The 14,288-nt window shown below is 41.6% G+C and overlaps 1 protein-coding gene across 2 annotated transcripts in view; it reads right to left on the reverse strand.

The window, feature by feature from the left end:
- SCARB2 (scavenger receptor class B member 2) overlaps positions 1 to 14,288 on the reverse strand; it is a 76,857-nt gene that overhangs the window by 20,454 nt on the left and 42,115 nt on the right. For both annotated transcript variants that reach the window (XM_026509933.4, XM_044388165.3), the window contains exons 5-7: positions 14,020 to 14,111; positions 5,178 to 5,297; positions 1,609 to 1,778 (exon numbers count right to left, since the gene is read on the reverse strand). In XM_026509933.4, the coding sequence (XP_026365718.1) occupies positions 1,609 to 1,778; positions 5,178 to 5,297; positions 14,020 to 14,111 (382 nt within the window). The remainder of the gene's footprint in view (positions 1 to 1,608; positions 1,779 to 5,177; positions 5,298 to 14,019; positions 14,112 to 14,288) is intronic.

Below are 14,288 nucleotides of genomic sequence, written 5' to 3' on the forward strand. Positions count from 1 at the left end.
GACTACATCAAACTAAAATTATTTTGCACAGCAAAAGAAACCATCAGCAAAATGAAAAGGCAACCCAATGAATGGAAGAAAATATTTGCAAATCATATATCTGTAAGGGGTTAATATCCAAAATATATAAAGAACTCATGCAACTCTATAGCAAATAATCCAAACAATCCAATTAAAAAATGGGCAGAGGATCTGAATTAGATATCTTTCCAAAGAAGATATACAAATGGCAAACAGGTACATGAAAAGATGCTCAACATCATTAATCATCAGGGTAATGCAAACCAAAACCACAATGAGATATCATTTCACACCTGTCAGAACAGCTAAAATCAACAACACAAGAAACAACAGGTGTTGGTGAGGATGTGGAGAAAAGGGAACCCTCGTGCACTGCTGGTAGGAATGTAAATTGGTGCAACCACTGTAGAAAACAATATAAGGGTTCCTCAAAAAATTAAAAATAGGGGCGTCTGGGTGGCTTAGTTGGGTAAGTGTCCAACTCTTGATTTCGGCTCAGGTCATGATCTCAGGGTCATGAGATCGAGCCCTGCATCAGGTTCCACACTCAGGGAAGAGTCTGCTTGAGATTCTCTCTCTCCCTCTCCCTCTGCCTCTCTTCCCGCTCACACGCATACTCTCCCTCTCTCTCTAATAAATAAATAAAAATAAAATCTTAAAAGAATTAAACATAGAACTACCATACAATCCAGCAATTCCACTTCTGGGTATTTATCCAAAGAAAACAAAAACTAATTTGAAAAGATATATGCACCCTTATGTTCATTGCAGAATTATTTTCAATAGCCAAGATATGGAAATAACCTAACTGTTCATCAATGGATGAACGAATAAATAAGATACACACACATACACACACACACAGTGGAATACTATTCAGCTGTAAAAAGAATGAAAATCTTGCCATGTGGAACAACATGGATGGATCTTGAGGGCATTATGCTAAGTGAAATGAGTCAGACAAAGACAGATATCTATGATTTCACTTACACGTGGAATTTAAAAACAACAGCAACAACAAACCACGCTCACAGATACAGAGAACAGATCGGTGGTTGTCAGAGGCAGTGAGGATGGAGTGGGAGAAATGGATGAAAGGGGCCAACAGGTGCAAATTCTTGGTTATAAAATAAATGTCATGGGGATGTAATATACAGCGCAGAGACTATGGGTAATAGTACTACATTGCACACTTAACAAGCTGCTAAGAAAATAGGTCTTAAAAGTCTTCATCACAAGACTTTGTAAGTAAAAGCCTTCCTCACAAGACTTTGTTTTGTAACTATGTATGGTGATGGATATTAACCACACTTATTGCAGGGATCATTTTACAATATATACAAATACTGAATCGTTATATTGTATACCAGAAACTAATATAGTGTTATATGTCAATTACACCTTAAATTAAAAAAAAAAAGCAATACGAAAAGCCAGTAATTTTTTACCATTCTATAGCCATATTGTGAAATATTAGTCTTGAAAAGTCAGAATCACTCTTTCATTTGGGCTGACAGCATTCTTTGTGAAGAACACTAATCCTGCATTCTAGACCCACAGAATCCTGTCCCACCCCTGAGCTCTCACCGTTCTTGCAGACGCTGATATTCAAGACTCCGGAGCCCAGGCAGTTTCCTTTAGGCACACAGAAGCCAGCGTTGTCTGAGGTATTGGCTAGTATTTCTCCGGGCACCTTATAGCGGAAGGCAGGCAGTCCCTGCACACTCTCGAAGTCACTGAAAGTTATGTACACGGATCTGTAGGAAGGAGGAAGGGAAGTCAGGGCGGGCTCTGGTCCGTGTAGCCTGCCCGACCAGTAAGTTAACAACCGTCCTCAGGCACAACGTGGCTGAAGTTGACGGGGTGTCGGGGGGAACGAAGACGCAAAGGAAAGCCTGAAAGCAACTCACGCCACTCGGGGGAGAGAGGAGTTATCATGAAAGGTGTGTAAGAGGCAGCAACCGTAGTAACAGCCAAAGCAGGCCAAGGAAAAAACGTGTGGTAGAAAATGAAGAGGACACTTAGGACGGAGACTCCCACGGAAAGGAAGAAAAGAGTCGTCAGTGCGGCCGAAGCAGAAGCAGGGGTGAGGCAAAGCGAAAGCAGGGAAGGTGGCGAAGGGCTTGGCCGGGTAGATTCATAAGCACTTGAAGCGTGCCCCATTAGCCAGACTTGTGATTTGAAGGCTTACTTTCATACCCATTTCCCTCAAATAAAAATAGTTTCCATATTTCGGAATTTATTTCAGTGTTTATTATTTCAGTCATTTATCTCAACGCAGTCCTTCCGGAGTTTCAAACAGTGGTCCCGGGTACTACTAGCCCCCCTTGTGTTTGCACGTCCTGAGCGACAGCACTTCCACACACACTGTCTCAGGAGATCCTTCCGCCCTTCATTGGAAGGCCAAAGTGAACTGCTTTCTGGGCCTGGCTTTTTCCACCTTTGAACCAGAGGTGGGATATGTCTCTCGAAAGGTTGTGAATTACATGGGGCTGCCTTCTACTCACCTCCCACCCCTATAGCATTTTCTAAGTAAAATATTTTAGGCAAACGGAGAAGTAGAGAAAATACTATAATAAATACCTTTCGAAACAAATACTACTCAGATAAATAAAAAGCGTATTATGGATACAACTGCTACTCTCTGTGTAACACTCCTGATTCCAGTCCTTCCCTGAGTCCTCAGGGGTAACCACTGTCCTGAACTTGGGGTTTATCCTTCCCTTGCAGGTCTTTATCCTTTCACAAATGTGCACATTCATAAACAATGTGCGGCACGGTTTGCTATTTTTAAATGTTATATAAACAGCATGCCATATTCTCTTCCTGTAATTTGCTTCTTCATTCAATATTACATTATTAAGATTTATAACATTATATTGTGTGGGTCTTGTATTTTAAACATTTCATTTATTTATATTAGAGAGAGAAAGAGAGAGAGAGAGAAGGAGCAGGGGGAGGGGCAGAGGGCGAGGGAGAAACAGGCTCCCTGCTGATCAGAAAGCCTGATGCGGGGGCTCGATCCCAGGACCCCAGGATCACGACCCGAGTGGAAGACAGGGGCTTAACCGACTGAGCCACCCAGGCGTCCCTGGTTCTTGTATTTTAAATCTTACATGGTATTCCATCCTATGAATACATCACTATTTATATTCTCCTTTTACAGAGACTTAGAGTGCTTCCAATTTTCCACTACTAAAACCATGTTGCAGTGAACTTCTCCGTGTATGTCTCCTTACACGTCTGCACAAGGCTTCTTCGGGCCAGGGACCTGATGCAGAACAGTGAGACACCGGGGCGTTTGCCCAGCCTCGGCTTTACTGAACATGGCCAAATGGCCCTTCAAAAATGGTTGTGTCAGAGAAGAACGTTTCCTCCGCACCAAATCTTTTAAAAAGCCTCCTAGGGCGCTTCTAGCTTGCCTTGTTTCACTCTCTGCGTTCAAATGCGTTTTCTGATCCTTTTGTCCTTCCACATATATGTACAGGTGCGGGCAGCCAGCGAGAGAGCGACTGTGGTTTTCTGTGGGGGAGCTGGAAAGGCTGGGAACCATGGCACGGGCAGCAGAGGCGGAGAAGTGGGGGGCGATGCAAGAGCTATTTCTTTTTTAAATTTTTTAAAAGATTTTATTTATTTATTTGTCAGAGAGAGAGGCAGAGAGCACAAGCAGAGGGGAGAGGCAGGCAGAGGGAGAAGCAGGCTCCCCACTGAGCAAGGAGCCTGATGCGGGACCCGATCCCAGGACCCTGGGATCATGACCTGAGCTGAAGTCAGCCGCTCAACTGACTGAGCCACCCAGGTGCCCCACAAGAGCTCTTTCTGAGGAGGCATCCCAGCACCTGGTAGCAGAGTCGATGCAGGAGGGGGGAGATTTATAATGCCACCACTATTCCTGGCAGGGCTGACTGGGTAGGCGGAGCAATTATGTGAGTGATGAAATACCAGAAGAACATTCTTCAGGATATTCAATCAACAGTGTCAAATGCCACTAAGTCACTTGGGACTTTGAGAAGTTTCATAAAAAGGCTTGCCGGCGTAAGTGGGGAGGATGTGGAGACGGTGTGAGTCAGCCATTCACTGAGGCAGTTTGACGGTGAAGGGTGGAGAAAGGGCAGTGGCTGATGGGGAACGGGAATCAGGATGGAGAGCAAGATGCCTTCTTCCCAGAGAGGAGCCATAATCCTGAAGGAGCGGGCGGGAGAGAGGGAGAACTTGCAGGGCAGGTGGGAGCAGGTATTACTAAGGGAAGGTGATAGCTAAGCAAATGCCTACAAACTCTGAACTAGGAGTAACGGTTTGATTTATCATCTTTTTTTTTTTTTTAAAGGTTTTATTTATTTACCTGACAGAGAGAGAGAGCACAGCGGGGTGGAGGGGCAGACGCAGAGGGAGAAACAGGCTCCCTGCTGAGCAGAGAGCCTGACGTGGGGCTCGATCCCAGGACCCCGGGATCATGACCCAAGCTGAAGGCAGACACTTAACCAACTGAGCCACCCAGGCACCTCTGTTCTATCTTCTATGTAGAGGTTACCTGCTGACTGGAAAACCAGGTCAAGTATCATGCTTGACAGAGCATATCATAGTACCTCAGAGCTGTCACTTAATGTTATTTACTGTGTGACAGGCCCTGGGTGAGGTATTTTACTAACAGTAACGCATTTGTCCTCATAACAACTCCCAAGGTAGGCAACTATGTCTATCTTTATTTTACAAATGAGGAAAGTGAGGCACAAAGTGGCTGAACAACTTTCCCAAGGTCACACAGCTGTAAGTGTTGGAGCTGGTGTTCAAATCAAACCAATGCAGTCACGCTCTGGAGCCCGTGCAATGAACCACCACGCCATGTTGTCTCTTGATGTGCCATCAGCATTCGTCACTGATTTTTTTTTAAAGATTTTATTTATTTATTTGACACACAGAGAGAAGCGGGGGGAGCAGCAGAGGGGGAGGGAGAGGCAGACTCCCCGCTGAGCAGAGAGCCCCATGCAGGGCTCGATCCCAGGACCCTGGGATCATGAGGCCCAACCATCTGAGCCACCCAGGTGCCCCAGCATTTGTCACTGATTAAGTAGAAATGTCCAGACCTATGAGGGGTAGCTGCCTATATTCCTCACCTCTTGGGTGGTCTTGAAATAACTTGTTTGGAAAGTTCTTACCTGCAAAATTCAGATGGGAAGACATAAAGAATTTCCTCTTTGTTTATTAATGGGTGAAAAGAATCTCCATCTGTTCCATTAATCATATTGCACTTGTCTGTTGTCCACCAGTCAAGGGACCTATAATTGATAAGCACAAGAAAGAGTAGACTATCACATTTGATTTTAGATCTTTTCAGATGGTTGGGACTTTTCAAGCCTTGATTGGGAGCCAACTACCCACAGCACCTTATTCATATGCAGACACAAGGGGGACGCTGGTTAGGGATTGGATCAAGAGGGGACATAGTAGGCACCTGATCCCCAACTCAATTCTGATAAAGGCAATGTCCAAAAATCTCTTTCCTTCCTGCAAAAAAGAGTATCCTATGTAGAGGTTTAGAAACACCCATTTTCTTAAAATAGTGATTCAATCTAGCATGAACAACAGCCTTGTTCAGAGCTGGCCCCCTGACAGGAAGCTCGGGATAGATATGTTCAGCTATTGAGGAAGGAGTGAGATGGCAGAGGAGTAGGGGGACCTTATGTCTGCCTTGTCTCTCAAACACAGCTAGATCAATATTAAATAATTCAGAACACCAGGAAATCTACCTGACCAAGGACTGAGAGAACAAACTGCACAACCAGAGGGAGAAAAGAGGCCATGTCATGGAAGGTAGGAGATGCAGAGATGTGATTTGGGGAGAAGAGACTCGCCAGTGCTATGGAGGGGAGGGAGCCCCTGATGACACAGAGAGAGAGAAAGAGAGAGGAAGAGAGAGGGTGCAGGTTATCACACAAGAAGAACACTTCCCCAAAACCACTGACGGGGAAAATGAGAAGGGCTGATAATGACAAGGTTTTACAGGCAGCAGAGCTCAAAGTCTAAAGTTTAAGAAGTCTGCACCATTGCTGGGGTGGAGGCCGGTGGGCTTAGCGGTGCTCCTATGGAGAAGGAGAGCAGAGGCCCAGGAACAGATAGTGTGGTCTGAGGATCCCCTCGGTCGCACCAGGAGAGACAGTTCCCCTTCTTGGAGTGCACCTGAGAGACATGGCACTGCCTCTCTGGCGACAAAAGAGCCAGCAGGTGCCAGCATGCTGTCCCGCTCATTAGCACAGGAGCAGAGATGCCCGCTGAGGGCCACTAAGCCGGCTGCAGGCTTTTTGCTGTGCTTTACCATACACTCCAAGCCCCTGCACAGTCGTGTGACTGCCCTTCTGGGACAAACCGGCACCAGCCACCGTGTGGCAAGACCCTCCTCCAGAGGATCAGCACAGGTCTATGCCGTGCGGGGTCCCTAAAATTTGGAGTTTTGAAACCCAGCTGGCGGGCCTGAGATAAGACCCAGGAGCACTGCGCTGTCAGATGGGCAGATGGCTCTGACAGACAGGGTGAAGGCAAGGATCTGAGGGAAGCCTGGGACAAATGAGGAGAGAGTGTTTGCTCTCCTGTGAGGGCTTCCTGAACGACGGTGGGTGTGAATTCCCGTCTTTGGGAATGAGAGAGCAGGCTGACGCCATTTTTACCCCTGCTTATCAGCACAGACAGACTTCAGTGAGCAGCACTCTGCCCACAGTGAAGGCTTGAGCTGCTTACACCAAGCCCCACCCCCCTGGGCTCTGCAGGTGCTTCTGAACTAGGGCAAAGGTGCCTGAGAGTCAGAACAGCAAGGAGCCCTTCCCCCAGAAGACCAGCACAAATCCCCCACACCCACCAAGTTGACTGACCATAGAGTGCTGCAAAGCTTCAGTTCTAGGGGAAACAGGATCTACTCTCTCTTAACAAGCAGAACAAAACACACCTAACTGAAGCTCACCACACACTGGACAAGGTCCAAATACTCCCCACTGCAGGCAAGGAGAAACTCTGCAGGGGACCGACCTGAGGGAAAAGCAGCCAAAACACAACAGCAGACTGCACACAGCACACACCAGAGACACTTCCTGAAGCACCAGACCCTGGACAGTATATGACCTCTTCTTAATATAAGCCATTACTCCCAGGAGCAGGAAACACAGCAGGCTTTCCTAACACACAGAAGACACAGACCTAGACAAAATGCCTAGATGGAGGAATTCATCCCAAAAGAAAGAAGAAGAGTTCACAGTCAGTGACCTAGTCAACACAGATATAAGTAATATGCCTGAAACAGAATTTAAAACAACAATCACAAAGATATTAGCTGTGCTTGAATAAAGCATAGAAGACACCAGGGAGTCCCTTACCACAGAGAGAAAAGACCCCAAAACTAGTCAGGCTGAAATAAAAAATGCTATAGCCAAGATGCAAAACTGACTGCATGTAATAACCACAAGGATGGAAGAAACAGAGGACCAAATAAGTGATATAGAAGATAGAATTATGGAAAACAATGAAGTTGAAAAGAAGAGGGAAAGAAAAGTGCTGGATAATGAATGTAGACTTAGGGAACTCAGTGACTCCATAAAGTGTAATAACACGGGCATCATAGGAGTCCCAGAACAATAGGGAAAAGGGGGCAGAAGGTTTATTTGAGCAAATTATAGCTGAAAACTTCCCTATCTGGGGGAGGAAACAAACACCCAAATCTAGGAGGCAGAGAGAACTCCCACCAAAATCAACAAAAGCAGGACAACACCAAGACATATCATAGTGAAATTTGCAAAATACAGAGAAAAGGAAAGAAAAATCCTGAAAGTTGTAAGGGAGAAAAACCCTCTAACCTACAAGGGTAGACACATAAGGCTCTAGCAGACCTGTCCACAGAAACTTGCCAGCCAGAGAGAGTGACATGATATATTCAATGTGCTAAAAAGGAAAAATATGCAGCAAGAATACTTTCTCCAGCAAGGCTGTTATTCAGAATAGGAGAGATAAAGAGTTTCCCAGACAAACAAAAACTAAAGGAGTTCATGACCACTAAACCAGCCCTGCAAGAAATACTAAAGGGCTGTGGGAAAGAAAGACCAAAAGCAATAAAGACTAGAAACGAACAGAGTAGATCTCCAGAATCACTGGTTTTACAGGTAATACAATGGCACTAAATTCATATCATCAATAATCACTCTGAATGTAAATGGACTAAACACGCCAATCAAAAGACACAGGGTATCAGAATGGATGAAAAAACAAGACCTATCGATATGCTGCCTACAAGAGATTCATTTTATTTTTTCTGTGTGTATGACATTTCTTTATTTCCTCTGTAGTTGTATATTTATGGTTATTTATTTGTTATTATTTCTAATTAACATATAATGTATTATTGGTTTCAGAGGTAGAGGTCAGTGATTTATCAGTCTTACATAAAACCCAGTGCTCATTACATCCCATACCTTCCTTAATGCCTATCACCCAGTTACCCCATCCCTTTACCCTCCTCCCCTCCAATAACCTTCAGTTTGTTTCCTATGATTAAGAGACTCAGTTTAGACCTGAAGATACCTGCAGATTGAAAATGAGGGGATGGAGAACCATTTATCATGCTAATGAACATCAAAAGAAAGCTGGACAAACTAGATTTTATATGATTTTTATATGAGACAAAGTATATTTTAAACCAAAGACTGTAACAAGAGATGAATAAGGGCACTATATCATACTAAAGGGGTCTATCCAACAAGAAGATGTAACAATTAATAATAAAATAATGCAATAATAGTAGGGGACTTTAACACCCCACTCACAGCAATGAACAGATCATCTAAGCAGAAAATCAACAAGGAAACAATGGCTTTGAATGACACACTGGTCCAGATAGACTTGCTTTCTTTCTCTCTCTCTCCCCCCACCTCTACACACACACACACACACACACACACACACACACACACACATTATATATATATATTAATCCTAAAGCAGCAGGATATACATTCTTTTGAGTGCACATCGAACATTCTCCAGAATAGATTACATACTGGGTCACAAATCAGGCCTCAACAAGTACAAAAAGATTGAGACCATACCATGCACATTTTCAGACTTATGAAACTTGAAATCAACCACAAGAAAAAATTTGGAAAGACCGCAACTACATAGAGGTTAAAGAACTTCCTACTAAAGAATGAAGGGTTAAACAGGAAATAAAAAATAATACATGGAAGCAAATGAAAATGAATACACAACAGTCCAAAACCTTTGGGATGCAGCAAAAGTGGTCCTAAGAGGGAAGTATATAGCAACACAGGCCTACCTCAAGAAGCAAGAAAAGTCTCAGGGCACCTGGGTGGCTTGTCAGTTAAGCATCTGCCTTTGGCTCGGGTCATGATCTCAGGGTCCTGGGATGGAGCCCCACGTCAGGCTCTCTGTTCAGCGGGGAGTCTGCTTTTCCCTCTCCCACTGCCACTCCCTCCCCTCCACCCTGCTCATGTGTTCTCTCTCAAATAAATAAATAAATAAAATCTTAAAAAAAAAAAGGCAAGAAAAGTCAAATACACAATCTAACCTTACATCTAAAGGAGCTAGAAAAGGAACAGAAAGTAGAGCCTAAAGTCAGCAGGAGGGAAATAATAAAGATTAGAGCAGAAATAAATGATATAGAAACAAAAAAAAATAGTAAAACAGACCAATGAAACTAGGAGCTCATTCTTTGAAAGAATTTATAAAATTAATAAACCCCTAGCCAGACTTATCAAAAAGAAAAGAGAAAGGACTCAAATAAATAAAATCATGAATGAAAGAGGAGAGATCACAACACCACCACAGAAATACAAATAATTATAAGAGAATATTATGAAAAATTATATGCCAACAAATTAGGTAATGTGGAAAAAAAATGGATAAATTCCTAGAAACAAACTACTAAAACTGAAACAGGAAGAAACAGAAAATTTGAAAACCATAACCAGCAAAATTGAATCAGTAACCAAAAATCTTCCAACGAACAAAAGTCTAGGGCCAGATGGAGGCCCAGGGAAATTCTACCAAACATTTAAAGAAGAATTAATACCTCTTCTCTCAAACTGTTTCAAAAAATTAGAAATGGAAGGAAAACTTCCAAACTCATTCCATGAGGCCAGCGTTACCTCGATTCCAAAACCAAAGACCCCACTAAAAAGAAGAATTACAAGCCAATATCCCTGATGATCATGGATGCAAAACTTCTCAATAAGATACTAGCAAATTGAATCCAACAGTACATTAAAAGAATTATTCACCATAATCAAATGGGATTTCTTCCTGGGCTGCAAGGGTGGTTCAATATTTGCAAATCAATCAACGTGATACACCACCTTAATAAAAGAAAGGATAAGAACCATTCGATCCTCTCAATAGATGCAGAAAAAGCATTTGACAAAATACAGCATCCATTCTTGACAAAAAAAAAAAAAAAAAACCCAAACAAACCCCCAACAAAGTAGGGATTGAGGGAACATATGTCAACATCATAAAGGCCTACAGCTAATAACATTCTCTATGGCAAAAAACTGAGAGTTTTTCCTCTATGGTGAGGAATAAGACAGGGATGTCCACTCTCACCATTGTTATTTAACATAGTACTGGAAGTCCTAGCCTCAGCAATCAGACAACTAAAAGAAATTAAATACATCCAAAGTGGCAAGGAAGAAGTCAAACTTTCGTTATTCTCAGAGGACATACTTCATGAAGAAAACCTGAAAGACTCCACCAAAAAATTGCTAGAACTCATACACAAATTCAGCAAAGTTGCAGGATACACAATGAACATACAGAAATCTGTTGCATTTCTATATACTAATAATGAAGCAGCAGAAAGAGAAATCAAGGAATCGATCTCATTTACAATTGTACCAAAAACCGTAAATTACCCGGGAATAAACCTAACCAAAGAGGTAAAAGATCTGTACTCCGTACTCTGAAAACTATAGAACACTTACGAAAGAAACTGATGATGACATGAAGAAATGGAAAGATATTCCATGCCCGTGGATTGGAAGAACAAATATTAAAATGCTACCTGAAGCAATCTACAAATTTAATGCACTCCCTAGCAAAATACCACCAGCATTTTTCACAGAGCTAGAACAATCCTAAAATGTGTATGGAACCACAAAAGACCCCAAATAGCAATCCTGAAAAGGCAAGGCAAAGCAAAGCTGGAGGCATCACAATTCCAGACTTCAAGCTATATTACAAAGCTGTAATCATCAAGACAATATGGTACTGGCACAAAAACAGACACAAAGATCAATGGAACAGAATAGAGAACCCAGAAAGGGACCCACAACTATATAGTCAACTAATCTTCATCAAAGCAGGAAAGAATATCCAAAGGAAAAAGACAGTGCCTTCAACAAATGGTGCTGGGGAAACTGGGCAGTGACATGGAGAAGAATGGAACTGGACCACTTTCTTACACCACAGACAAAAATAAATTCAAAATGGATGAAAACCCCAAACGCGAGATAGGAAACCATCAAAATCCTACAGGAGAACACAGGCAGAAACCTCTTTGATCTCAGCCGTACCGACTTCTTATTAGACACGTCTCCAGAGGCAAGGGAAACAAAAGCAAAAATGAACTACTGGGACTTCACCAAGATAAGAAGCATCTGCACAGCGAAGTTTCCTAAAGGCAGCTTATGGAATGGGAGAAGGTATTTGTAAATGACGTATCTGATAAAGGTTAGTATCCAAAATCTATAAGAACTTATCAAACCCAACACCCCAAAAGCAAATAATGCAGTTAAGAAATGGGCGGAAGACATGAATAGACATTTTTCCAAAGAAGACACACAGATGGCCAACAGACACATGAAAAGATGCTCAACAATACTCATCATCGGGGAAATACAAATCAAAACCACAATCAGATAGCACCTCACACCTGTCAGAATGGCTAAAATTAACAACTGAGGAAACAACAGATATTGGTGAGGATGCGGAGAAAGGGGAACCCTCCTACACTGTTGGTGGGAAAGCAAACTGGTGCAGCCACTCTGGAAAACAGTATGGAGGTTCCTCTAAAAGTTAAAAATAGAACTACCCTATGACCCAGCAACTGCACTACTAAGTATTTACCCAAAGGATACAAAATTCAGATTCAGAGGGATATATGCACCCCAAAGTTTACAGCAGCATTAGCCAAATTAAGGAAAGAGCCCAAATGTCCATCGACTGATGAATGGCTAAAGAAGAGGTGGTATATATATATATACAATGGGATATTATTCAGCCATAAAAGGAATGAAATCTTGCCATTTGCAATGATGTGGATGGAGCTAGAGTATATTATGCTAAGCAAAATAAGTCAGTCAGAGAAAGACACATACCGTATGATTTCACTCATCTGTGGAATTTAAGAGAACAAAACAGATGAACATAGGTGAAGGGAAAAAAAGAGAGGGAGGCAAACCAGAGGAGACTCTTAACTACAGAGAACAAGCGGGGTTGCTGGAGGGGAAGAGGAGGGATGGGCTAGAGGGGTGATGGGGATTAAGGAGTGCACTTGTTGTAACGAGCCCTGGGTGTTGTGTGTAAGGGATGGAATCGCTATATTGTACACCTGAAACTAATATCACACTGTAGGTTCACTAACTAGAATTTCAATAAAAATGCACAGAAAATTTAAAAAGAAAATTTAATAAAATACATTGGTACATTTAAATATTTACTATAAAAATAATAAACATTTTATTTATATTTGGCTTCCAAAGAATGTGAAACAAGTTGAAGGCCAGAATAGCACAGAAGGTGGGTGTAACATGTTATGAAATTGGTGAAGTTATTGTCCTCTTTTGGAGGAGAAGAGACAATAGACAGCTTTCAGTTTTGTCAAGAAAATATTGTTAAATATGAACCATAAATCTCTGCGGGTAGAGTAGACATAAACCAGAAAAAAAGTCCAATCTATTAAATACTATATCATTATATTACAACTCTATCAATAATTATAATAAGTATACAAAAGGATTACACTGTGCTATTCAAAGATTAGAAAGAAAATAACAGATTGAGTCTAAAACAAAATCCAGCTTTATCCTGTGTGCAAGTAAATTTCCCTGCGGCCAGCGCCCCGGACATCCACATCCCCCCTCCAGGGGCAACGCTGTTACCAGCTTCTCACATATTTTTTCGGGGATCTTATCTATTTTGGGGTGTGTGTTTGTATGCGTGCACACAGGCACAAATATATGTTTATGTACATGGATATGTGTGCTTTTTAAAATTTAAATAAACTTTTTATTTAAAAATAGTTTTAGATTTACAGAAGACTTGCAAGGGTAGTACAGAGGGGCTCCCCTATATTCCACACCAGTTTTTTTGCCCATATTTCTGGGAAGCTTAGATGTAATTTAATGTTCAAGAACAGAATTCCTCTTATCTCAGTCCCTGAAGAATTACCCTCCTTTTCTCTCCAAGGTTTCTAATTCCTCTGATGTAAAGTATCTTGGCTTTTATGTAGCTTTATTGCAAATTGCCTCAGCTCCTTTTTGGAAGTAGTTTGTTTTTAAGTTATAAATGTTAAAAAATATTTCTGAAATACCGTGATAGTGAACTCACATGTATTTTATCTTTAAAGACGAACATGTGAACAATCCACAATCACTAAATTAAATTCAAAAGAGACACTCTTCCCTCTCCCCCCAAAACAAGTGGTTTTAAAGTATTTGTACTTCAGCTACACATCATTCAATGACCGCACAGAAAGTGAGACTTTTCACTGTTTGTAACTCATGCCCAGCCACGAGCAGTCTACAACACACTGACAGTTAATTAGTAAAGTGTGTTGCCTCAATCTTGATTTTTATAATCGTAATTATAAAGATATTTGACATATTTATAGAGTTCTCATGCAAAAAAAATGACAGTGTTAATATTTTTTTGAAATCATATGTAAGTGGACATGCAATTTTAACAAAAATTTAAAAAATAATTACACTGGTAAATCATTACACTTACGTTTTTCCATTCCACTCCACAATCTTTGAAAAGTTAAGGTAATTGTCTTCTCCAGTTAGAAAAACATAGTCTCCATCATTAGTCCCATTTTTCTGAAAATAATTGAATACGATCATTTTAAGAAACCACGATTGTTAATTTTCTGTGTCAACTTGGTAGACTATGGTGCCTAGCTGTTTGGTCAAACGCTAGTCTGGATGTTGTTGTATTCTGCAGATATGATGCATACTTACAATCAACTGACTTTAAGTAAATTACCACTGATAATG

This window comes from Ursus arctos, unplaced genomic scaffold (assembly GCF_023065955.2).
Source record: "Ursus arctos isolate Adak ecotype North America unplaced genomic scaffold, UrsArc2.0 scaffold_9, whole genome shotgun sequence".
Classification (NCBI taxonomy): domain Eukaryota; kingdom Metazoa; phylum Chordata; class Mammalia; order Carnivora; family Ursidae; genus Ursus; species Ursus arctos.